Source organism: Bos indicus x Bos taurus, chromosome X (assembly GCF_003369695.1).
Source record: "Bos indicus x Bos taurus breed Angus x Brahman F1 hybrid chromosome X, Bos_hybrid_MaternalHap_v2.0, whole genome shotgun sequence".
In the NCBI taxonomy this organism is placed as follows: Eukaryota; Metazoa; Chordata; class Mammalia; order Artiodactyla; family Bovidae; genus Bos; species Bos indicus x Bos taurus.
The window spans coordinates 141,225,040-141,245,754 of record NC_040105.1 but is presented as its reverse complement, the minus strand read 5'-3'; the positions used below and the strand labels follow the sequence as shown (position 1 = coordinate 141,245,754).

Here is a 20,715-nt window from a genome sequence, read left to right as displayed (position 1 = left end):
AATAAAATCTAAGTTCCATGAGGGCAAGGAATTTTTTTTTTTTTTTTTTTTTTTGCTCCTGCTGCTGAATCTCCAACATCTGGAACAAGGCCAGGCACAGAGAAAATGCTCAATAACTGTTTGTTGAATGTTGTTGAACTTGGACTTAGAACTGGCTGTGAACCCTCCCTCTACCATTGTCAAATTCTGTGTGACCTTGGACTAGTTGTCTGTTTTCTCTGAGCCTCAGTCTTATCATCTGTAAAATGGGAAGAATAATTGTACATAAATCATAGGTAAGAATGAAATGAGATCAGCACTTTGAAAGTACTTACTTAGTATGCTGCCTGGCACAGAGACGGCAGGTAACACCTGTCAGCTGAAATCCATGGACACACCAGTGTCTTCTGCTTCTCTGATCCCTACCGTGCACCCTTCCCCCACTTAGTCCTTCTCATGCCCATGGTGGTCACACCACCAGGGGCTTGGCACTCACTTGCCGCAGTTGTAGAGGTCACAGCAGAAGCAGGTGTTGCCCCGGATGCGAGGTGTGCAGAATCCACGGCTGAGGTGAGGGCAGTTCACCTGCGGACACACAGCAGTGAGCAGGTGAGCTGGCGTTGGGTGGGAGCAGGACCCTCTGGGATTGGCAGTGCGAGCTAGTGAACTGATGGAGACGGTAAGGATGGCTGTGAAATGAACACACCAAAGCACAGCCGGGATGGGGCTGGGCGGGCGGCTGGCTGATCTCGTGCATGAGGCAAGTCACTGTGGAGCTGGGCTCACATCCAGCCTCAGCCACAGCCCTCAGCACCCCATCCCTGGAGGGTGGAGATGGAGAGGAGGAAGGACGGATGGAAGGGTGGACAGAAGAACAAATGGACGGTAGGAAGTGAGGCTATGAGGGGGAATCAGGGTACAGGAGGAAAGAGGACCACATTGGGGAAGGAAGACAGAGGGGCGGTCACATGCACTCTGAAGTACACTAGTACCTCTCGAGCTGCCTGCGTAAGGTTCCTCATAACCCTCGCGGAAGGAGAATTTTTGGTTGAGGAACTTATGACCTTATACAGGAAAAATAGGGTTAGGGGGACCAGGGTTACAAGTGAACCTATGGAAGTCATCATTCATATTTTTACAGTCACCAAGGTAACACAAGAATGCGATCATGATGAAATCAAGAGAATAACAATGACATTTTATACATCTCGAGTTTGCCCACAAAAAAGGAAAAATTAACTTCCATTTACCATCTTTTGTTTGTGAGAAATCTTCCAGGCTACCCTCCCCCCAGCACAGGTGCAACGAAGTGCTTGTAAATGTGTTTTGCTGTGTTACAGAGGATACGGATGGTAAACAGGCACTTATTTTATATTGGGTCCTTCATCCAAAAGCTCAAGCCTTTCTGACACACTGTCGGCACGTGCATCCTTCTATTCCTTTCTAACCCGAGAATAGTTTGGAAAAATAGTGAATTGCTGATCAGGAAAGGAAAATGGGGCAAGTGGGTGGCAAAGTCACCATGTAAGTACTTGCCCTAACGCCTTGGGAGCAGGGCCATACCTTTGCCGGCCTCCCCAGGCACCGTTCACACTGGATTTTAGGGAGAAGGCTTCCCCTAATGCCGGTCCATTTTATGGAATGCAGTCACCACTTTACACCCACTTCTCAGCCTTTTCCAACAATCACAAGTTTACCATTTTTCTAACTATTCTCAGAGTGGGGGTTGATTCATAATGGCACCCCACTCCAGTACTCTTGCCTGGAAAATCCCATGGATGGAGGAGCCTTAGTAGGCTGCAGTCCATGGGGTCGCTAAGAGTCAGACACGACTGAGCGACTTCCCTTTCACTTTTCACTTTCATGCATTGGAGAAGGAAATGGCAACCCACTCCAGTGTTCTTGCCTGGAGAATCCCAGGGACGGGGGAGCCTGGTGGGCTGCCGTCTATGGGGTCACACAGAGTCGGACATGACTGAAGCGACTTAGCAGTAGCAACAGAGAACCAAATGGTCGATGTTGCTAGAAGCATACGGTAGAGGTTCATGTTAAAGGGCTCTCTGGGTTGGGGAGGGGTGGTTGTGAGCTGAAATGAAAGCTCTCCGAGAATGACCTGAAGCCTCACCTCACCCAACTGCCCACAGACTGCCTCGGCTTCTCCATGAGGTGACAGGGACCCAAGGAGAGCTGTGTGGGGTGGGAGAGATAACACCTCACGTGTCCACACAAGCATCATCAGACTGGTCTCCTGGGGGTGTCATGAGACCAGGGGAGTCAGGGCCAGGCCGACAGCTGCCCCAGAGCCTCAAATTGAAGCAGGCTTCTCGATGACCTTCATTTGGCTCCTGACCACCGCCACCACCCCGCCCGCGTGTAAGACTCAGGCTCTGCCTCCCGGGTCCAGGCCTACTGCCTTGGTGGGCCTCCCACTTTACTTCCAGCTAGACATCAAGTCCAGGCAGCTGAACTATCCTCCGCAGATGTGGGGAATGACCTGCCTGTGGCCTCTGTACTCTCCTCGGTCCCTCTCAGGATCAAAGCCACACACAGAGAGGCTGCCTGTTGGGGTCAGAGGGGCAGCCTGTGACCACAGAACAAAGTGAATCTGATTAGGCCTCAGGACGTGCTAACCTATGACCATGGTCCCATTAGCACCTTGCCTTGAACTGAACCACTAACAAATCAACTAAAGACACCTCACAGCAAGCTGCAGGCCTCGGGAAGAGAGTCAAAGAAAAAGGGTTCTAGGCAGAACAGGAGACTTTTCCCAAAGGTAAGACGGGTAACCCCATTCTGGCTCTTACCTCCTCAGCTTCCTTCTGAGATGTCTTGGGGACATAGTGGCACCGGTTAGCATAGAGGGGCTTCAGATCCTGGAAAGGGAAACAGCAAACCAAAAGGCTTTGGGCTTTGGAAAACAAAGCGGCAAGTGCTCTGATGGGTAAGAAAAGATTTGAACACACACACATCCCAGAGCAGGTAGTGTTGGGTTAATTTCTGTGAGGATCAGATAAAAATGTTCTAATAACTACTTTCTATTGGGCCACTTAGTTAATGAGAAATTAGGAAATTGATTGAGAAATGTGTTTCTTAACATTTCCTATCTGGTTTTCTTTTATTTCTGTCTTTGTCTCTTTGCAAAGAATCCCCAGGGAACAGGAGTCAAAACTCCAGGTGATCACGACATGACCCTCTGCAACAGAGGGAGGCCAGCTCCAACAATGAGGTCTCATCACCTGAGGACAGGACCAGGGCAGGCTGATGCATCCTCCCTGTTGTCATTGCCATAGCTTTTACAGAAGAAGAGCTCAGGAAGCAAATCCCAGGGGGATGGGCAGCCACGGAGCCCACACTAGGTTTTAACTCAACTGAACTATGAGCCATTTTCACTCAACTACACAGATTAGAAAAAGACAGTGAACTCCAAAAATACCGCTAAAGCCCAGGAAAAGTTGACTAGCCCTGCTGGTTTGGCCAGATGCCTGTGAGGGAGCTCTCAGGCATGGGGCGAGGAGGGGAGCAGGGTGTGCATTGGGGTGGGACAGACAGATGCCACCCAGTGCTGCCCAAAAGTTGGCAGGCAGGGGATGCTGCCCAACTTTTACAGGACACTAAACATCCCCTGAGTGGGAGGGGCCTTCAGCCAAGAGCAGGTTAGCACAGGATCAGCAGTTTACACAAACTGACCTTTGGAAGTGGGCCAAAGCACCCTGGCAGAGGGAATTTATCTATTGCCCCATCCCAACTGAACCCACTTCTCTCACCACTGCCAATCATCCTGATGGCTGCTTGCCCCCACACATGTGATTGAGCATCTCCTGTACCTGACACCCATGTGCCCCCTGCCTCCCTGCCTGCCACCCCGTCCAGTTGCTTCTACCTAGCTGCTCTGTGTTCTCAAAGTATCCTGCCCTGGGGCTCAGCCTGGAGTCAGGCTGGAAGGCATGAGGGTTCTCATGGTCACGAGTGGCAGGGTTTATTGTCCCCATTTGGGCAACGGTAGAAGTAGTTATCATTCCGCGGTTGTGGCGGGGGCGAGGCTCGATGTGCTGGTTGTAACCTCCTGACCTCCTGGTTCTACTAAGAGCATTCAGCTGCCAACTGCCTAAACGAAGATCGACGTGTGTGTGTGTGTGTGTGTGTGTGTGTGTATGATGGTGGCCCGTGTGCTGCCTGTGGCTGCCCTTCTGCACTGAGGCCCCAGGGAAGGAATAAGCCCATGTGACTGGCAGGTAAGAAAAGGCCACTGAGCCGGCCGTCAGCCTTTTATTTATGCCTGAAGGGCGAGCAACGGCCAGTCTGAGCGCTGGCCACCAGCTGCCTTCCACTGAGGGTCTGAGTGCTCAGGGCCAGGCCCTTCTCAGGGTGCCTTCACGCCCATGATTTCATACCGTCCTCATGTTACCCCTGAGAGGTAACTAAGTTCCTAGTACGTCCAGGTAGAAGAGAAGAAACTGCCACAAGAAGGTGACGTGACTTTCCCGGCTAGTTAATGGCTATCTTCAGGGAAGGGAAAGGAAGGAAATTGGAGACAAGGGAGAGAAGGAATGAGACGCATTCAGAGGGCTGTGTCAGAAGGCAGGTGAAGCTCATATGCCCCTGAGCCAAAGGACAGGGCACCGTGGGACTTCCCTGGTGGCCCAGTGGTTAAGACTTGCAGGGGCAACACATTCAATCCCTGGATTCCCACATGCCATGGGATGCAGCCAAAAATTAAACAAAAGGACAGGGCACCATGAGGTTAAAGGGGCTCCACAACAGGAAAGGCTGGTTCTAACCCACCCAAGCAGTGCTGGAGTCCAAATGTGCCTTTCATTCAAGCTGACCAACAGATATCACCATTGATTAATAAAGCCTCCTTCCTCAAAACTTCACAGGGTCATGTCATGTATGGAAGTAAAAAAAAAAAAAAAAAAACCAGAACTGGGTGTCAGTGAGGACTGGTAGATGTCTCAGGACAGGTACAGTATAGGCAAAAAGGTTTTCTCAAAGACTCATCCAGCTTTACCCCAAACCCTTGAATCAAATGCTCTACTGCAGGCCACGACCAGCAGGAGGTACAGATGACCTAGAGTCAGAGGCTGGAAGAAACTTCCAGTAAATATAACTTAGATTGTTCTTCCATTGCATTTTGGCTAAGGCCACCAATCAAAACCTTTTGGAGTTTAGAAGTCAGGGAAATGCAAATCAAAACCACAATGAGAAACCATTTCATACCTGCTAGGACGGTTAGAATTAACAAGTCAGCTAATAATAGGAGACTGGCACACTCGGACACTTCCAGTGCAACTATAAAATGATGCAGCCACTTTGGAAAATTGGCAGTTCTTCAAAAGGTTAAATATAGTTACCATATGACCCAATACTTCGAATCATACACAAAGAAAATGAAAACATAGGTCCACAGAGAAACTGGTACACAAATGTTTATAGCAGCATTATTCATAAAAGCCAAAAGGTGGAAACAACCTGTATGTCCGTCAACTGGTGAATGAACAACCAAAGTGTGGTATATCCATACAATGGAATATTATTAGGCCATAGAAAGAAAGGAAGCATTGACATATGGTACAATATGGATGAATGTAGAAAACATACTAAGTAAAAGATGTCACAGAAAACCACATATTATATAATGCCATTAATATGAAATGTTAACTAATAAAGGGAAATCTATAGAAAAAGAGTAGATTAGTGGTTGCCTAGGACTTGGAGGAGCAGGCAGATTAGGGAGGTGATAGCTAACAGGTATGGAGGAGGCAGTGGCACCCCACTCCAGTACTCTTGCCTGGAAAATCCCATGGACGGAGGAGTCTGGAAGGCTGCAGTCCATGGGGTAGCTAAGAGTCAGACACGACTGAGCGACTTCAGTTTCACTTTTCACTTTCATGCACTGGAGAAGGAAATGGCAACCCACTCCAGTGTTCTTGCCTGGACAATCCCAGGGACGGGGGAGCCTGGTGGGCTGCCATCTATGGGGTCACACAGAGTTGGACACGACTGAAGTGACTTAGCAGCAGCAGCAGCTAACGGGTATGGGGTTGTTTGGGGGATGATGAAAACCTTCTAAAATTGATTTGGTGATAGTTTGCACATATCCATGAATGTACTAAAAGCTCTGAATTATATGCTTCAGATGGATAAATTAGATGAGATGTGAACTATGTCTCAATAAAGCTGTTTAAAAAAAATTAGAAGTGGGAAGAGGAGGGAAAAGGAGGAAGCCATTTTAGCTCATGATGCCATGAAAATCTACCGCAGGCTTCTTGGCCACTATGCCTGTGTTGCCATGGAGACTGCCTCGGAGTGAAGAGTGCTTGTCAAATGGGGATAATCATGCCTGCCCTACATATCTCACAGGATGGTTGTGGGTCTCAAATGAGATAATAGATGTCAAGGCACATTGAAACGCTAAATTCACCACACAAAAACAATTATTGTCATTAAGATGGCGCCTGTTGGAACAAAACAGCACACAATACTATGAGTGACTACAAGCATGCTACAAAAATAGGTATATATACTCAGAGGGTAATATGTGAAAATTGCCTATGTGATAGAATCGCTATTTTAGGGTGGTTAGGGTAGTAGGAGAGTGGATGTCACAAGTTCCTGTTGTGTCATTTGCCTTTTCAAAAAGAAAAAGATGGCTGCTCTCAGCTAAAATAATAAGGGATGGATCTGATACAGGAACCAATATATTCTTGGCCCCAAAAGAGAACTGGGCAAAAAACCTCTCTCTCCCACCCCATACTTTGCCCCTGCCCAGAAATGGTCTCCTTACACACCAACACTGACTATGTGAATTCCACTAAGCTTGGCAAGTGAGGGACTGACTCTTAAATTTGGGAGGAGAGTCCAAGAACAAGTTGGGATTAAAACAATGTTGCAAATCACCCTTGCCCAGATCCATCCATACCCAGGACTCTCCCTCAGGCTAACCTGCACTGTTAGCCAAAGACTGAAATGGAATAAAATATCATTGATCCACAGAAGATCCACAGAATATTCTGATTCAATTTTTCTCTAATTCACTTGTTTTAGAAAATACACAGTTCCAACTAGTTCATAGGATGTTTTCATTTTCTTTTTTATTTATGGATTTTTAATTGCTTTATGTTTTCATTTTCACTGTTGGTTCAGTTGGGGATAGAAATAAGTGTCTGAGTGGGTTGTGGGGGCTCACTAAGCAGCTTAGCTCACTCTTGCTTGGGATTTGTGGGCCAGATCAGGGCCACGCTATGACCTCCCTAGGACTATTGCCTTTTGCAACTCCTTCCTCCATTCAAAATATTGAATAGGATGTTTCATTTAATTCTTTGTTATGACTGCATTGGTATAAAGACAAATTTCTATTACATGTGAAAACTTTGTTTTTCTTTTTTTTTTTTTTTTTTTGCCTAAAAGGTCATCATTTTTCCTCTGATTTGAAAATAAATTATATTTTTCTGGGACCCTATAAAAGTTCATGGTTGTGGGCACTGTGTCTATTGAGCCCAATGGAAGAAGGTAGCCTTGGGCCAGATTAAGAAAGCACAGAGTGAGGGGTGAGGGTTCCTCTAGCGGGGCCCACGGGAAGGACCCGAATCCCAGGTTTCCCTGAGAAGCACAGATTTGGGTTTCAGGCCTTCCTCGAGGCCTAGCTTCTCCAGAATTTGAAGCACTTGGCGCCTGAATGCCAGGACTGGGATTGTTCTGAAGACTTTTAGTTCTGGGGCTTTCTCCAGACCCCAATCACATCACTCCTCTCCAGCTATGAAGACAGCAATGTTCAACGATCCTAGAAACGGTGTCTGGGGGACTTCCCTGGAGGTCCAGGAATTAAGACTCTGCGTTCCCAATGCAGGGGCACACGGATTCCAGCCCAGGTCAGGGAACTAGATTCCACATGCTGAAAACAACGTTTCTGTCCTCATGGGCCACTCTTGTTGCTGCTGGAGATGGCGAGGGGAGGTCAGCTACCAGGGCTCTCTCCCTGCCTCCTCACTCCCAATGCCAATTCCCTGGCCCCAATGCCCTTGTCTTTGACTTTTCCAAATCTCAACGACCTCCAGCCCTTCCCCCACTGGGAAGCCCGGCCTGACCCAACGTAAACCACTCTGGCACCTAGAGTTCACTCCCTCAGCTCAGCCCCAGTTCTGTAGTGCATTCCGTGAGGTCCTCATGTTGACGTTACCTCCATGAGACAGGGATCCTGTCTTCTACTTCTTCCGCACCCCTCACAGCCCTCAGCATACACCCAGCACACACCCGCTCGGTGAAGCCTCCTTGTATTGCACACTTACTTTAACCCCAGACTAAAAATACTCACAATGTGTCTGGCAGCAAAGACCCCATCAACTATGGCACAGCAAAAGGCCGCAATCACACCAAAGCTGATAAAGACGATAGAAGCCACCAGCTGTGGGGGGACAAAGCAAAAGTGTCTGTTAGCCTTCCATGCCACCCCACGGGGAGGCCCTTTTCAGTAGCATGACTGGGAGGGGGATGCAGAGAAGGGGCCACTGGATTATATCCTACATTTTCAGGGCAAGCTAAGAAATTTACTCCGTGAGTCAGTGAGTACCCAAGGAAGAGGAGGCTGAGGAATCAGGCTACATGGCTCTTCCACTCTGAGACTCAGACCTTTGACATCATGTTGTCCAATCCTATTTTATTTACTGTGGAATTTGAGGCTCAGAGAGGGGAAATGGTGTGTCCCAGGTCACTGGCCAGGCTATGGGAGAGCCTGTGCCCGCCAACTCCTAGTACAGTGATCTGCCCAACCCCTCATGACTCTGAGGCCCCACACAACCCGACATGGCCCTGCATCACAGAGGAAGGAGACCACACAACTTATGGCTTAGATGTCAAAGACATTTTACAAGGGTTGCAGTCTCTGAAATTGATCAATTCTGTGCAGTCAATACAAAAAAATTCAAGTACAAAAATTGTTTGCTGGAACTAGACTGCCCTATTCTCTGATCATGTCAGGTAACAGAAATTTTCCTAATAACGTGTCTCCATTACAAGGGTAATACTACAATCCAATGAGGAGGTAGGCATTTCCAGGTATTTCCAGGGTCGGGAGTAGGTACTGCCTGAGCCCACCATCTACCCTTGTGAAAGTGTTAGCTGCTCAGCCCTGTCCCAGTCTTTGCGACCCCAAGGACCGTAACCTGCCAGGCTCCTCTCTCCATGGGATTTTCTAGGCAAGAATACTGAGTAGGTAGCCATGCCCTCCTCCAGGGGATCTTCCTGACCCAGGGACTGAACCCAGGTCTCTTGCATTGCAGGCAGATTCTTTACCATCTGAGCCACGTGGGAAGCCCCCACCTGCCCTTGTTGACCCTCAAAACAACACTCCTTGAGGTGCTTTTGTGGGGGAAGGGGAGAAATAGGATGACATTAGGCTGCTCTCCAGGGATAAGACCCATCTCAACAGGCTACGAGGAAATACAGATCTCCTTTGGGAGTCGTTCAGAAACCTTGTCCCATAAATCTCACTTCACAGCAGTACAGAGGATTGGTAAATAATGGATGAACGATGTCATGAAATTGGCATTATTAGCTATGCTATGATCAGCTCTACAATTAGAACTCCCCTGTTATTTTGAATAATTTAAATCCAAAGTGCAAACACAACCGGCTGTGGGAGAGCCCAGGTGACATGGAAGAAGAGGACTATGAGAACTCCCCTGAGGCCGACTCCCCACATTGCTGGGGGAGAACATATGGTTAGAGCTCTCTGTCCCTGGAGCTATTACGTTATCTGATTAAACTTGCTGTTAAATAGACTCCATTATCAAAGTCTAGATGCCATGGAGACTTGTACTGGGGAGCCTAATCAGTCCACCATCTGACCACTCACCAGGCCTCTTGATTTACAAGCCTATAAAACTGCAATAAGCTTGCAATTCAGTCTGTACTTTCTTCTCTTGCCCTCTACGAAGCCTTCTCAGGCTGAAGCAGGAAGACACAACAGCTTGCCCTTGCGGGGCCCCATTTGGACAGAGAATTTGGTGAGTTTTACCTCCCAGTATATGCCCATCCTTCCTCTTCACCTCATCACCCAGGTAGCTTTGAACCAAGGGTCATGGGACTATCGGAGACCAGCTTTGTAATTTTATTTTGTCTTCTTGTGCCCTATATGTATTTGTTCTGTTAATTCAAGTCCCTTAGATGAAAATCTCAGGCTATACATCAGAGAGGGAGGGATAAGGGTGGCCACTGAATGCAGGAATCAGAGTAGCAAAGGCACCCCAAGTGAGGACAGTGGCCTGACTGGCTACGCTGGTGCACTCATTCACTGATGAGGGGAAAATCAAAGGGGAAGATACAGATTATTCTATCCTTGTGACTTAAGGAGATGAGCTGGGCAACTGAGCGAGCATTAGGCAAGGTGAGAACAAGTCCCACACCACAGGGTCGCTTTACAACAAGTTTCCTGGAAGCTTAGGGGAAGGTAGCTGTTTCTTTCGTGGTCCAACATGGGCAACCTTAGGAAGTGTGCTACCCGTCCACAGAAATGTTGAGCTCTTTCAGATGAAGAGGTGGTCTGATTGTGTAGCCACGAAAACTTACCATCTGCCGTTTGTTCTCCACGAGGTTTGATCCAATGATTCCAAGGAACGATCCAAAGCCAAGCTGTAAAGCAACAGGGCATGGATGGTCAGCCTGCCCACGCACACAGCCATTCCAGCCCCAGGACAGGGTTCAGGATCGCAGAAAAGAACCTGCTAAACCTGTGCAGTTGTTACGCACACAAATACAGTATGAGCTAAAAAAGCATTTCTTTCACCATTTACCAATTTGCCCCTGTAGATATGAATCACACCTAAAAAGAAACTCAAGTGCCCGAAAGCTAAAAGTAAAAGTCAACCATAGCTTTTCAGAGCCTGCTGATTTCAATTTCCATATCCATTACCTAGCATGTGACCAGTGAGTCAGTCAGAGTCGGATAACGGTGAAAAGCACGAATTATATTCTGATCTTTATCTTTTCTTTGAAAAGAGACCTTCTACCCTGATGCACGAATCACAAAATAAAGGTTGGAAATAGCAATTTTTGATGCATCTGCCACACTAATCAAACCCAGGAAGTACTTTAGAAATCAGCAAGCACCTTAACCTAGACTTAAAAAAAAAAAAAGAACAATTTTTTGGAAAGCCTGTATTTGTGGTTGACCCACTGCAATTTATGTGAGCACTTCTTCACCTCTTCTTCCATCTCTGCTTCATTTATGGACAGAAAGCATTCATTAAAGGGTGAGCAGAAATGGCAGTGTAAAATGCTGAGAAACAATCTCCCTGTCTTAGCGTCTGGGATGATGGCTCGGAGTAGCAAATCCCACTTCGCTCTCAGTTCTGACATTAGTGGACTGAGTCTGCCAGTCTCGGCTGGGAAAGATCACTAACTGACGGCTGTTATCAGGAATGAAAGTGGAAGAAGTAAAATGTGGTGGGAATGGACCAATAAATCTTAACGCAAGTCCAGTGGTGTAGTTACATTTCTCTTGCGCCTTACTAATGATCAGGCTTTCCATCTGCAGCCTTACTTTGGCTCACAGGGGTATCTCTCTCAGCCTGAGGCCCCCCAAGCCTTACACCAGGCTTGGACATCTAAAGGACCCAAAGGCTGGGCAAGAGCCTGGTGGGACAGTGTAGGGGGACTGGGCGCTTGCCTCAGAGACCCAAGGAAGAAAGAGATTGAAGGGAAGGAATGAATACAAATTTCCAAGGCTCATTCTGTAAGGCCACTCAACCAGCAGCCCCTCTTGGGAAATGCAAGCTGAAGAGCGTAAGGATGTATTCCATGCCATCCAAGACCCTACAGAGAACATCCTCTCAACAGTTACTCTATGCCTGTCTCCTACCTGGTCTTGTTTGAAATGTAATTAAAATGCGTTGTAATAAAAGTATAGTGATTACGGACATCCCTGGTGGTCCCCTGGTTAAGAATCCACCTTGCAGTGCAGGGAAAACAGGTTTGATCCGTGGTCAGGGAACTAAGATTGCACATACTGTGTAAGCCTGGGCACCATGACTAGAGAGCCTGTGTACCACAACAAAATATCCCATATGCCACAACTAAGATCAGACATAGCTAAATAACAAATAAATAAAAACTTTAAAGTACAGTGATTAAAAGCTGGTCATCAGACTAGCCTGGCTTCTAAACCCAGCTCTTCCCCTTGTGTCTGCAACCTCGAACAGACCGACTGACCTCCCTAAACCTCAGTTTCCTTAGCTGGAAAATGGGGACCATCAAAGTGGCCGTCTTGCAGGATTTTTTAAGGATTAGCCAGGATGCTACAGTCAAAGAACTTTGCACACAGCCTAGCACACAGCAAGTACTCAGTAAATAGGAGTTATTGTTCTAGCGATTATTATCACTTTTTAAAAAGACATTTAACTTTTGAGCAGCTCTAACCTGATTTGAGCTGGGAAATCCTATCATTCTTTGCTCTATTTCAGAAGAGTTTCATATTCTATCTTATCTGCCCTTCCAATATGTTCACAGTTTCTATTTTTTCAGGAAGAATTCCATGAATAGTCTGTGCTTATGACACTCTGGGCCATTTGTGGAGATTGAAAGAAAGTCAGAGGCAGCTTCTTACAAGGAAAATAAGTCCTTTTACTGAGTGGTTCATCAGTTTCCACAGATATTCACTGAAAGTCTCCTGATCCCCAACGACAACCTTTGCCTTAAGACAGGAAACAAAGCAAAGACACTCACTTCTGCTGACACTCAAATAACTCTCTGATGGCAATACCGGAAGAGGCGGCCTGAAGCCTCATGGAATTGTCTGGAAATCCCGGGGCAGCCAGTTACTTTACCCAGTTCCCTCCCCTTTCCTTCCATTCCATTTCTATTCCACTCCAACTCATTCCATTTTCTAACCCTCACTGAGTACTTTTGTCACATAAATAAGACGACATGGCCCTTTCCCTGTACAAATGCATAGCCTAGTAAGGGAGAGAGTCTGTGGCTGAATGACCACAGGTGAGGTAGAAACAAGGTGCTCAAGAAGCTGAGAATAATTCATTTTGTATTATATCTTTGACTCTGCTATTCTTAGAAACTGTGTGGTCTTGGGCTAGTTCTTTAAGCACGCTGTGCTTCAGTTTCCTCCTCTATTAAATGGGAATCACAATGATCTCGACCACACAGGGCTGCTGTGGGGATGAAATGAGACAAGGCATGTATGTAGTGTGACCTGCATAAGCGAGGCTGCTAAATACACGGTCGTTTCCAGATCTCACAGAGGAGGGGAGAAATGGGGCCAAACACAGGCAGAGTTCACCAGGTGGGATGCTAAGATCACCTGAGTTCTGGCTAGAAGAATTCACTCATCTGGATGATGGCACTAACTCGCCAGTGCGCCGCTAAAACCACTTTACATATGAAAAGTATTTGAATTTAAAGAAGCACTTGCCCTCCATGTTGATATGAGTCCCATTTGCTAGACAGCAAAATGGAGGCCTAGAGAATTGTCTGGGCTTGTCCCCTCTGACAGCAAGTTCAGGCAAAACCAGGAGTAGCCCTCAGATCCCCTGACTAACAGCTGGTGTTCTTCCAGCCACACTTTGCTGCATTTGTGGCAACTGTGAGCAGAACAGTGACCTTTGCCACTGCCCACTCCCCTCAGGGAAGATGCTCTCTGCAAGGAGGGAGTGAGAGATCCTATTTGAGAAAGAGCTGAGGCAGTGAAAGCAAAGGAGGAAAAAATTCAACAGAATTTCCTGCAAATAGGCAGCAGCGTCTAATCAACTGTTTGCTCCCCAGAGGCCTCAGAGAGGTAAGCTCTATGGTCCTCCCTCGAGAACACTGAATCGTGGAATGTTTCAGACCTTTGGACCTCCATCTTGACTCCCCATTACCTGAACAAATAACCAGCTTGCTTTGTTTTGGCTGCTCTCCAATTGTAGGGGAAAAAAAGACAAATCATTAAAAATCAGATTCCAGGGTTCTTTTTAGACTGCACCCATGCCTATTCCCATCCTGGAGATGAAGCTCAAAAAGATTAATCATTTGATAACTTTTCATTGGACAGCTACTCTGGCAGGCTCAGTACTAGACTTGTGATTTGGAGGCCAGGAAATGAGGTGGGATACGATACCAAGACCAATGAGATAGCCTCAAGGAACTATAATTAGGTAATGGGTCTACAATCCCATTCTGTAATCCTGAAATCAACAAAGCTCTTAAAACCAAAAGGCTTTTTTGTAACTAACTTGGTGGCAAAGCCTGACCTCAAACTGCTGTGAGGTTATTTTATAATGTTTATCTACTTAGTGTAAAAATTCACAGTTTACTGTAGAAAGATGAAGATGCTTGATTACTGGGTATATCTCAAGACTCCACTGGGATGTTAGATAATATTGGGTTGGCCAAAAAGTTCATTCAGATTTTTCTGATGCTTATGAAAAACCCAAATGAACTTTTCAGCCAACCCAATATATGACAGATGCACTGTATTATCTTTCTAAAATATAAAAAATAAATAAATTTGCAAACACAGCTGGCCCAAGGGTTTAGATAAGGGATTGTTGATGTGTATAAACAAAGCTAAATGAGAATATGGCCCAACATCCCACAAAACAGAATGTGACTAGTTTTCCAACAATTATGAGTAGAAAGAATCTAAGGTAGGGAGTTCAAAGATGGTAGACACAACTATGGATCCCAGTAGCTGAGAAATGTGCCAGCTGTCTTTAAGATAGGATAGAAAAGAACATTTGCATAAACAGAGAGAGAGAGCACTGGGAGGACGTCCCAGCCCAAGTAATGTTCGGGGGACTGTGAATGGACAATTTTGGGAAAAGAAAGGTGTGGGAGACCAGGCTGACGGCATCTTCAGAGAGCTTTGAATGACAATGCTAAGGAGGCAACAGGAAGCTAGTGGAGGACTAGTCTTATCAAGCAAATCAAGACTCAAGACTCATCTTTGAAACATACTTACTGAACAAGGAATTTTATCTTAGAATGATCTTATATTTTAGAAACAGTTTCAAACAAGAGGTAAAAAAAATTTCTGCCTCATTCACAATGCTGCTGCTGCTGCTGCTAAGTCGCTTCAGTCATGTCTGACTCTGTGCGACCCCATAGACGGCAGCCCACCAGGCTGGTGACTACAAAACTATTTTGTGGCTACAAAACCACAAAATCCCACTGTTCAGAGCTCCTTGTATTTCCTGAGCATTCCAGTTAGTCAAACTTTTGTTGGATTTCAAGAGTATTCACATGTGAAGCTGAAGCCACATTGGCCTTAGAGACGATTTCTGGGTTATTGATGGTTTTGAATGATCCCTGTTGTCTCTGCCTCCTACTCCCCCATGGGAACTCTGATATAATTTTCAGTTAACTGAGCCTCCCCTTCCCCTGACTGGGAAAGAGGACAGAAACTCCTGGTTTCTTTCCTGAAAGAAAACCCAGGTGGATGTGGGCCCTAGCAGTACAACAGGTAGGGGAGAAGATGTTGGCATGAGAGACTTTTAGCACTGATCAGGTGGCCAACTCCATCTTGGGGGTTGCATGGGAAACACACTTGGAGGCCTCGTTCTCCTGGATCTAAGGCTAGAGCTATACAGAAGGAGTGGGCTTTCTCCCTTGTCTTTTCCAGCTTCATACAAACGAGGCTCTTGTTTTATTCTATTTCATTATTATTATTTTTTTAGTCCTCCTGGGTAGAAAGTTCACTGGAACTCTTCTAGAAAGGACTATGTCTTGAATATTTGAGGACAGTAAAAATCCTAAGCCAGTTTGTCTTTCTGGGTTGGTTTTAATTTTTTTTAATGATACAGTTCAGCCTGTAGAGATGAGCACACCTTTAAAGATGCCTGTTGCACACATGCCTTAAGATGATGACACCACATTCTGGTTCAGGTACAGTAGTTAAAACCCTATCAGAATGCACCTCATTGTCGAAGGGCATCTCATTTGGTAAAATAAAGATGCCGCAGAAAAGTGTCACGTGACTTAGAGTTTAATAAATACGATTAGATTTTTCAATGCTTGAGATCTCAATATTTTTAAATGAAGTGTATGGTAAGTCATCATTTAATCTAATAATTGCCCCCCAATTGGTCTGTTTTAAAATTTTACATTCTCACATACGCATTTAACCAGAGTCCTAAAATAGCAGAGTTCCAAATAACCTGACATTTTTTTCCCCTAATCTATACAATAGTTATTTATATTCAGACTGGCCAACTAGATAGTGCGGAATCTAAAGATGCCACATTTGGCTCATTCTGGTTTTATTGCTAAGCATTGTTTATTTATTGTGTTTTAGTTCTCCAAGTGGCTGCCGATCCACCTGAATTAAGACTTCCTCCAGGTGTTTCTTAAAATACACGCCAAGGTAGGGAAACCACTGGCTTAGAGTCTATACAATAACTCTCTAGTAACCAAATTATTCAATTAGTGAAAGCACCCAGGTCCCGAATAAATCTAGATTCTCAGGCATTTATTTTTTCAGAGGTATGAGTCATTATTGTATCTGTTATAACATTATCTGACCTATCACCTCAAATGGATTTTTCAGCTGTTCAACCTGCAATCTTCCCCCCTTCACTTTCTATAATTAAAATCTATTTTAAAGAAACAATCTACAGGAACTATAAAAGCAAAAATTTTAAGGTTAATCCATAAGGCCAGTTCTCTGATTAACATTTCCATATCAGCTCTCAGTGAGACACACACACACAGATACTCTTCCACTGCTTCAACTCCCAGTGCTAGCTGAACATCAGGTACTCCAATAACAATCACAAGCCCTCCTTCCTTTGTTAATGTATTCCAACCCAGCCACCCACAGGCAGATATTCTACAGAGAAGGTTTAGAGCCACCGTTCATGAATAGCAGCTGCTACTCTTAAATGACATGGAAAATACCTTCCCCTCACCCAGGGGGAGTCTGAATCTTGGCTTGAGTATGTGCTCAGCAGTCAGAAATCTCTTACTAAATGTAGTTACCTGAAGCCCACAAAGTCACACAGACCCTATAAATTGCTTTCCCAAGCCACCAAAATGCAATCTTACCCCCCCTCCCTCCATTCCCCCCTCCCTCATGTGTTTAAAAATAAAACCCAATTCTGCTGACGACTGGTTTTCTTGCCTCACCACAGGAAGTGGACCGGGTGAGTTCTCACGTCACATGCTTAGCAGAGGGCACCAAATGCTGTTTGTGGGACACCTGCCCTTGGCTGAGGGGAGCCCTGTGGGCCCAAGGAGGAACTCCCCCAGTGGGGTGGGCGGCCTTCAGCAGCTGGGTGCCAGAGTCCAGGGCTATTGAGGAGGCTGACTGTGGAATCGGTGACCTAGGCAACAGGCGTCAGGCTTGGTCACTCACAGTACTGGCTTGTCAAAGGCATCCATCTTTAATCCCTTCCCCTTCCTTTGCTTCTCTCTGCAACCCCCACCACTCCAAAAAAAAAAAAAGAGTGAAAAAGAAGAGAGACAAAAAAATAACAAATTCGCCTGTCCTCTCTGATAACCTAAAATGTAAAAAAAAACACAAAATCCCATCCTAACTAACTTTCTTCCCGCCCTCTAGCAGTTACAATTGAGAAGCCATTTAATTGGTATTCAATTAAGTTTTGGGGGTCAGTAGTAGCATGTGTAGATCCAAATGAGGTTTTTGTTTGTTTTTCTTTTTCCTCAATTCAACTGAGGTATAATTGACAAAATGGTATATATTTCATTTCATATATGATGTGATGATTTAGTATCCAGTGAGGTTTTGTATGCAGAAGTCAGCGCTTTCCAGAGTGGATTGCATGCAGCCTGGGGATGGGTAAAACAATCCACTCAAGTAGGGAAAGAAATTTTTCCTATTTTTTGTTTATCTGAAAGAATAGGAAATTTTGCATTACAATTATTCAACACACGGACTGTCACGGGCGCCCTCCCTTGGTGTGAACATCAGGTGACAAGGCAGCTATCCTTTGGGAGGAGAGCAGTTTGAAAGCAGCAGGGGGTTGGGGGTGGGGCAGATTATGTGTGCCCGGATAGTCTTATCTAGTCTTAACTAGTGGCAACAAAACGGACAAGGGGTGAGCAAAGACTCCTGTTGATAAACTACAAAGAAGATGACCCTAATAAAGTAACACAGTGAGAAGATGACAGGAAGTCTCAGGGTAAATTCTTTGCCACCCTGTGAGAGTACATTCAAAACGCAATGATGCCAATGACAATCATATCTGAGAAGAAAGTCCCACATATTCAAAATTATCTAGTAGTTACTTGAAATAAGGATTTATAGCCACTAACTTTAATGAGACTTCATATGAAGTGTGTATCATTCCTTGAAATTATAGTGTTAGTATGAAGATATTAAAAATTAAAAGTGCATTCACTTTTATCTAATTTTTGAATTTCCATTTTAATAGGTTTATGAACCTGTATATACTTTGTAAGTGAATACGTATACATATTTTAGGAGTGGATATTCCACATATTTTTCCTGAGAGGACGGCAGGATGACTTTGGAGATCAGTGTGCTGTGGGTCATAAGACTATCAAGCTGCAAGGGTCCTCAGAGTTCAAGTAAGGTCGGGTGACCTCTGTTATGTATAGGAAACCAGATGCCCAGAGAGGAAAGAACCTCAGCCTACGGTTAACACTGCTAACTACTAACATCTCCTAGATGAGAAAACTGAGGTCCAAAGAGTGAGGGGAGGTTGCTCGGGATCACACTGCTAGTTAGGCATGGAGCTAGGGTTCTTCTTAGTCCAGTGCTCTTCTAAATAGGCCCGAGTTGTCTCTCTATATGAACACAGATACATAAAGGAGGAAAACTGAGCAAACACAGAAACTCAAACAGAATTGAAAGCCATCAGAGTAGAACCAAACGTCTCTAGCTAGCAAGCTGCTGAGACCTACCTATGCTTCTGATACTTACAATAACTCCTGGGTAATAACCTCCAACAGTCACATTCTGGGTCCTGGTGGTTGCAGCAAGGCCCACCGTGAGAATTAACACGGACACAATGAGCAAAGTCACGGTGACATAGATGGAGTTTCGTTTCCTCCGATTGAAGGCTCCTGAAAGCACACAGAGAAACTGAAATTGCCCATTTTGGCCGCAGAAGGGATGGACTTAAAGAAAAAAGTCACTAGGAAGGTGTTCCTTCCCTACTCCAACTGGTAACTGGGGTGATCTCTGGGGAGTGGGATGACGGAGAAGAGATGGAGCTTTAGGTTTGTGCAGTCCTCAGGGGTTACGTTTACAGTAAAATATATACATTTCCGGTTTGAAAATAAACATCAGAAGGAACTGTACCAGTTACATAAAAACAAAACACATTTTTGTGCTTTTGGCATCTGATAAAAGATGTGTCATACCCACTTAGTGGAGTGTTTTTTTAAGCCAAATTACAAGGTGTATGATAAATGAAAAGCGTACTATGAAGATATTAAATGACAATATTTTAAAGCCAATATGCAACTAAGAAGGGTTTTCTCATAAGCTGGAGATATGAAATTTCATTTTCAGTGTAAATACCAGAACCAAGCCAGGTACTGGGATTTTTTTTTTTTTTTCATTTATTTCTGACATTTGCCACCTCATGTATAAACTTTAAAATGGTGTGTTGGCAAGATTTGCCACAAAACAAATGTGTGTAATAAAGTAAATGTTTGGAGGCCATTAGTCCCCAGGGGAGGTAGATGGGGAGGATTATAGCTTACATTGTTTAGGCTTATGTGAGGGTGACATAAATACGAATGATGAGAGACTCATTCTACTCAGTGCTTATCAGACATGATAGGGCAAACCAATATTTTTTTTTTTTTTTCGAAAACAGGCTTATGAAGTCAGATAGAAAAATGGTATGTAGACTCGCTTTTCAATTTAATTTTTTTAAAGGAGTAGAGCACTGTTCAACACTCCTCGTTTGGAGGGGGTTCTCAACAGGAAATAGGAGGGATGAGGTACCACCTAGGAGTTCTCATAAAAATAAGCAACTGGGGGACTAGTTCTGAGAGTCCAGTTCTCTAGAGGAGTGTTATGACGGGGTCGCCCACCCAGGTGGCTTGGCTGTCATTTATGGGCCCGAAGAGGCCACTTGGGACTGTTTCTAGGACCCCGTCATTCTGGGAGGCCTCGCTGCAGCCTCGGGAAGCGGCTTCCATTGAAGCTCAGACTGCACCACTGGGAGGGAGGAAGGGGAGAGGGGATGAAGGAAGCGGGGGAGGGGGGAACGAGAAAGCCTGTGAGACCCAGGAGGCCTGGCGGTGCTGAGAGGGAGGGGCTGTGGCTGGCCCTGCAGCCCCCAGCAGATGCCCCTTCCCCAGAGGGAAGAAGATGATGAGCCCCACCATCCATCTCCTCTCCCCTAGTGCGGTCCTTGCCTCAGGCTCCAAGGGAGGGGGGAGGGGCTGGCGGTCTCTCCCTTGACGTCAGCCTCGAAAGTGAGGGACGTGACTCATCAGGGTCATTTCTAATATGGGCCTATTCTAAGACCATTTTACATCGAAATGTAGAAGTGGCCTGAGTGTTTAGAGGCATTCACAGACTAAAGCGTCATGTCGCACCCTGTGGGGAGAAGTAAAGTGAGTTGGGAGATGGGGCTCCTCTTGGGGTGTGTGCTGAGTCCCGCCTCCAGGGGAAAACCTCTGGAGAGCTGGAGACACCTGTGTTATTAGGGCCCTTCGTGTGAGAGGGCAAATGGGGAGCTGACTGCTGGTAATCAGAGGAGCTGAGTGGGGAGGCTTGGACTGTGAAGGGTTGGGGGTGGGGGAGCAGGATTG

General features: G+C 45.7%; 1 protein-coding gene across 2 annotated transcripts in view; it reads right to left on the bottom strand.

Annotated features, from left to right (window-relative positions):
* The window catches only part of TMEM255A (transmembrane protein 255A), a 48,055-nt gene that overhangs the window by 22,062 nt on the left and 5,278 nt on the right, over positions 1 to 20,715 (bottom strand). Inside the window, exons 2-7 of one of the 2 annotated variants that reach the window (XM_027535215.1) lie at positions 18,866 to 19,008; positions 10,543 to 10,605; positions 8,291 to 8,380; positions 2,784 to 2,852; positions 972 to 1,043; positions 476 to 564 (exon numbers count right to left, since the gene is read on the bottom strand). In XM_027535215.1, the coding sequence (XP_027391016.1) occupies positions 476 to 564; positions 972 to 1,043; positions 2,784 to 2,852; positions 8,291 to 8,380; positions 10,543 to 10,605; positions 18,866 to 19,008 (526 nt within the window). The remainder of the gene's footprint in view (positions 1 to 475; positions 565 to 971; positions 1,044 to 2,783; positions 2,853 to 8,290; positions 8,381 to 10,542; positions 10,606 to 18,865; positions 19,009 to 20,715) is intronic. The other variant, XM_027535216.1, reaches the window with a different exon arrangement.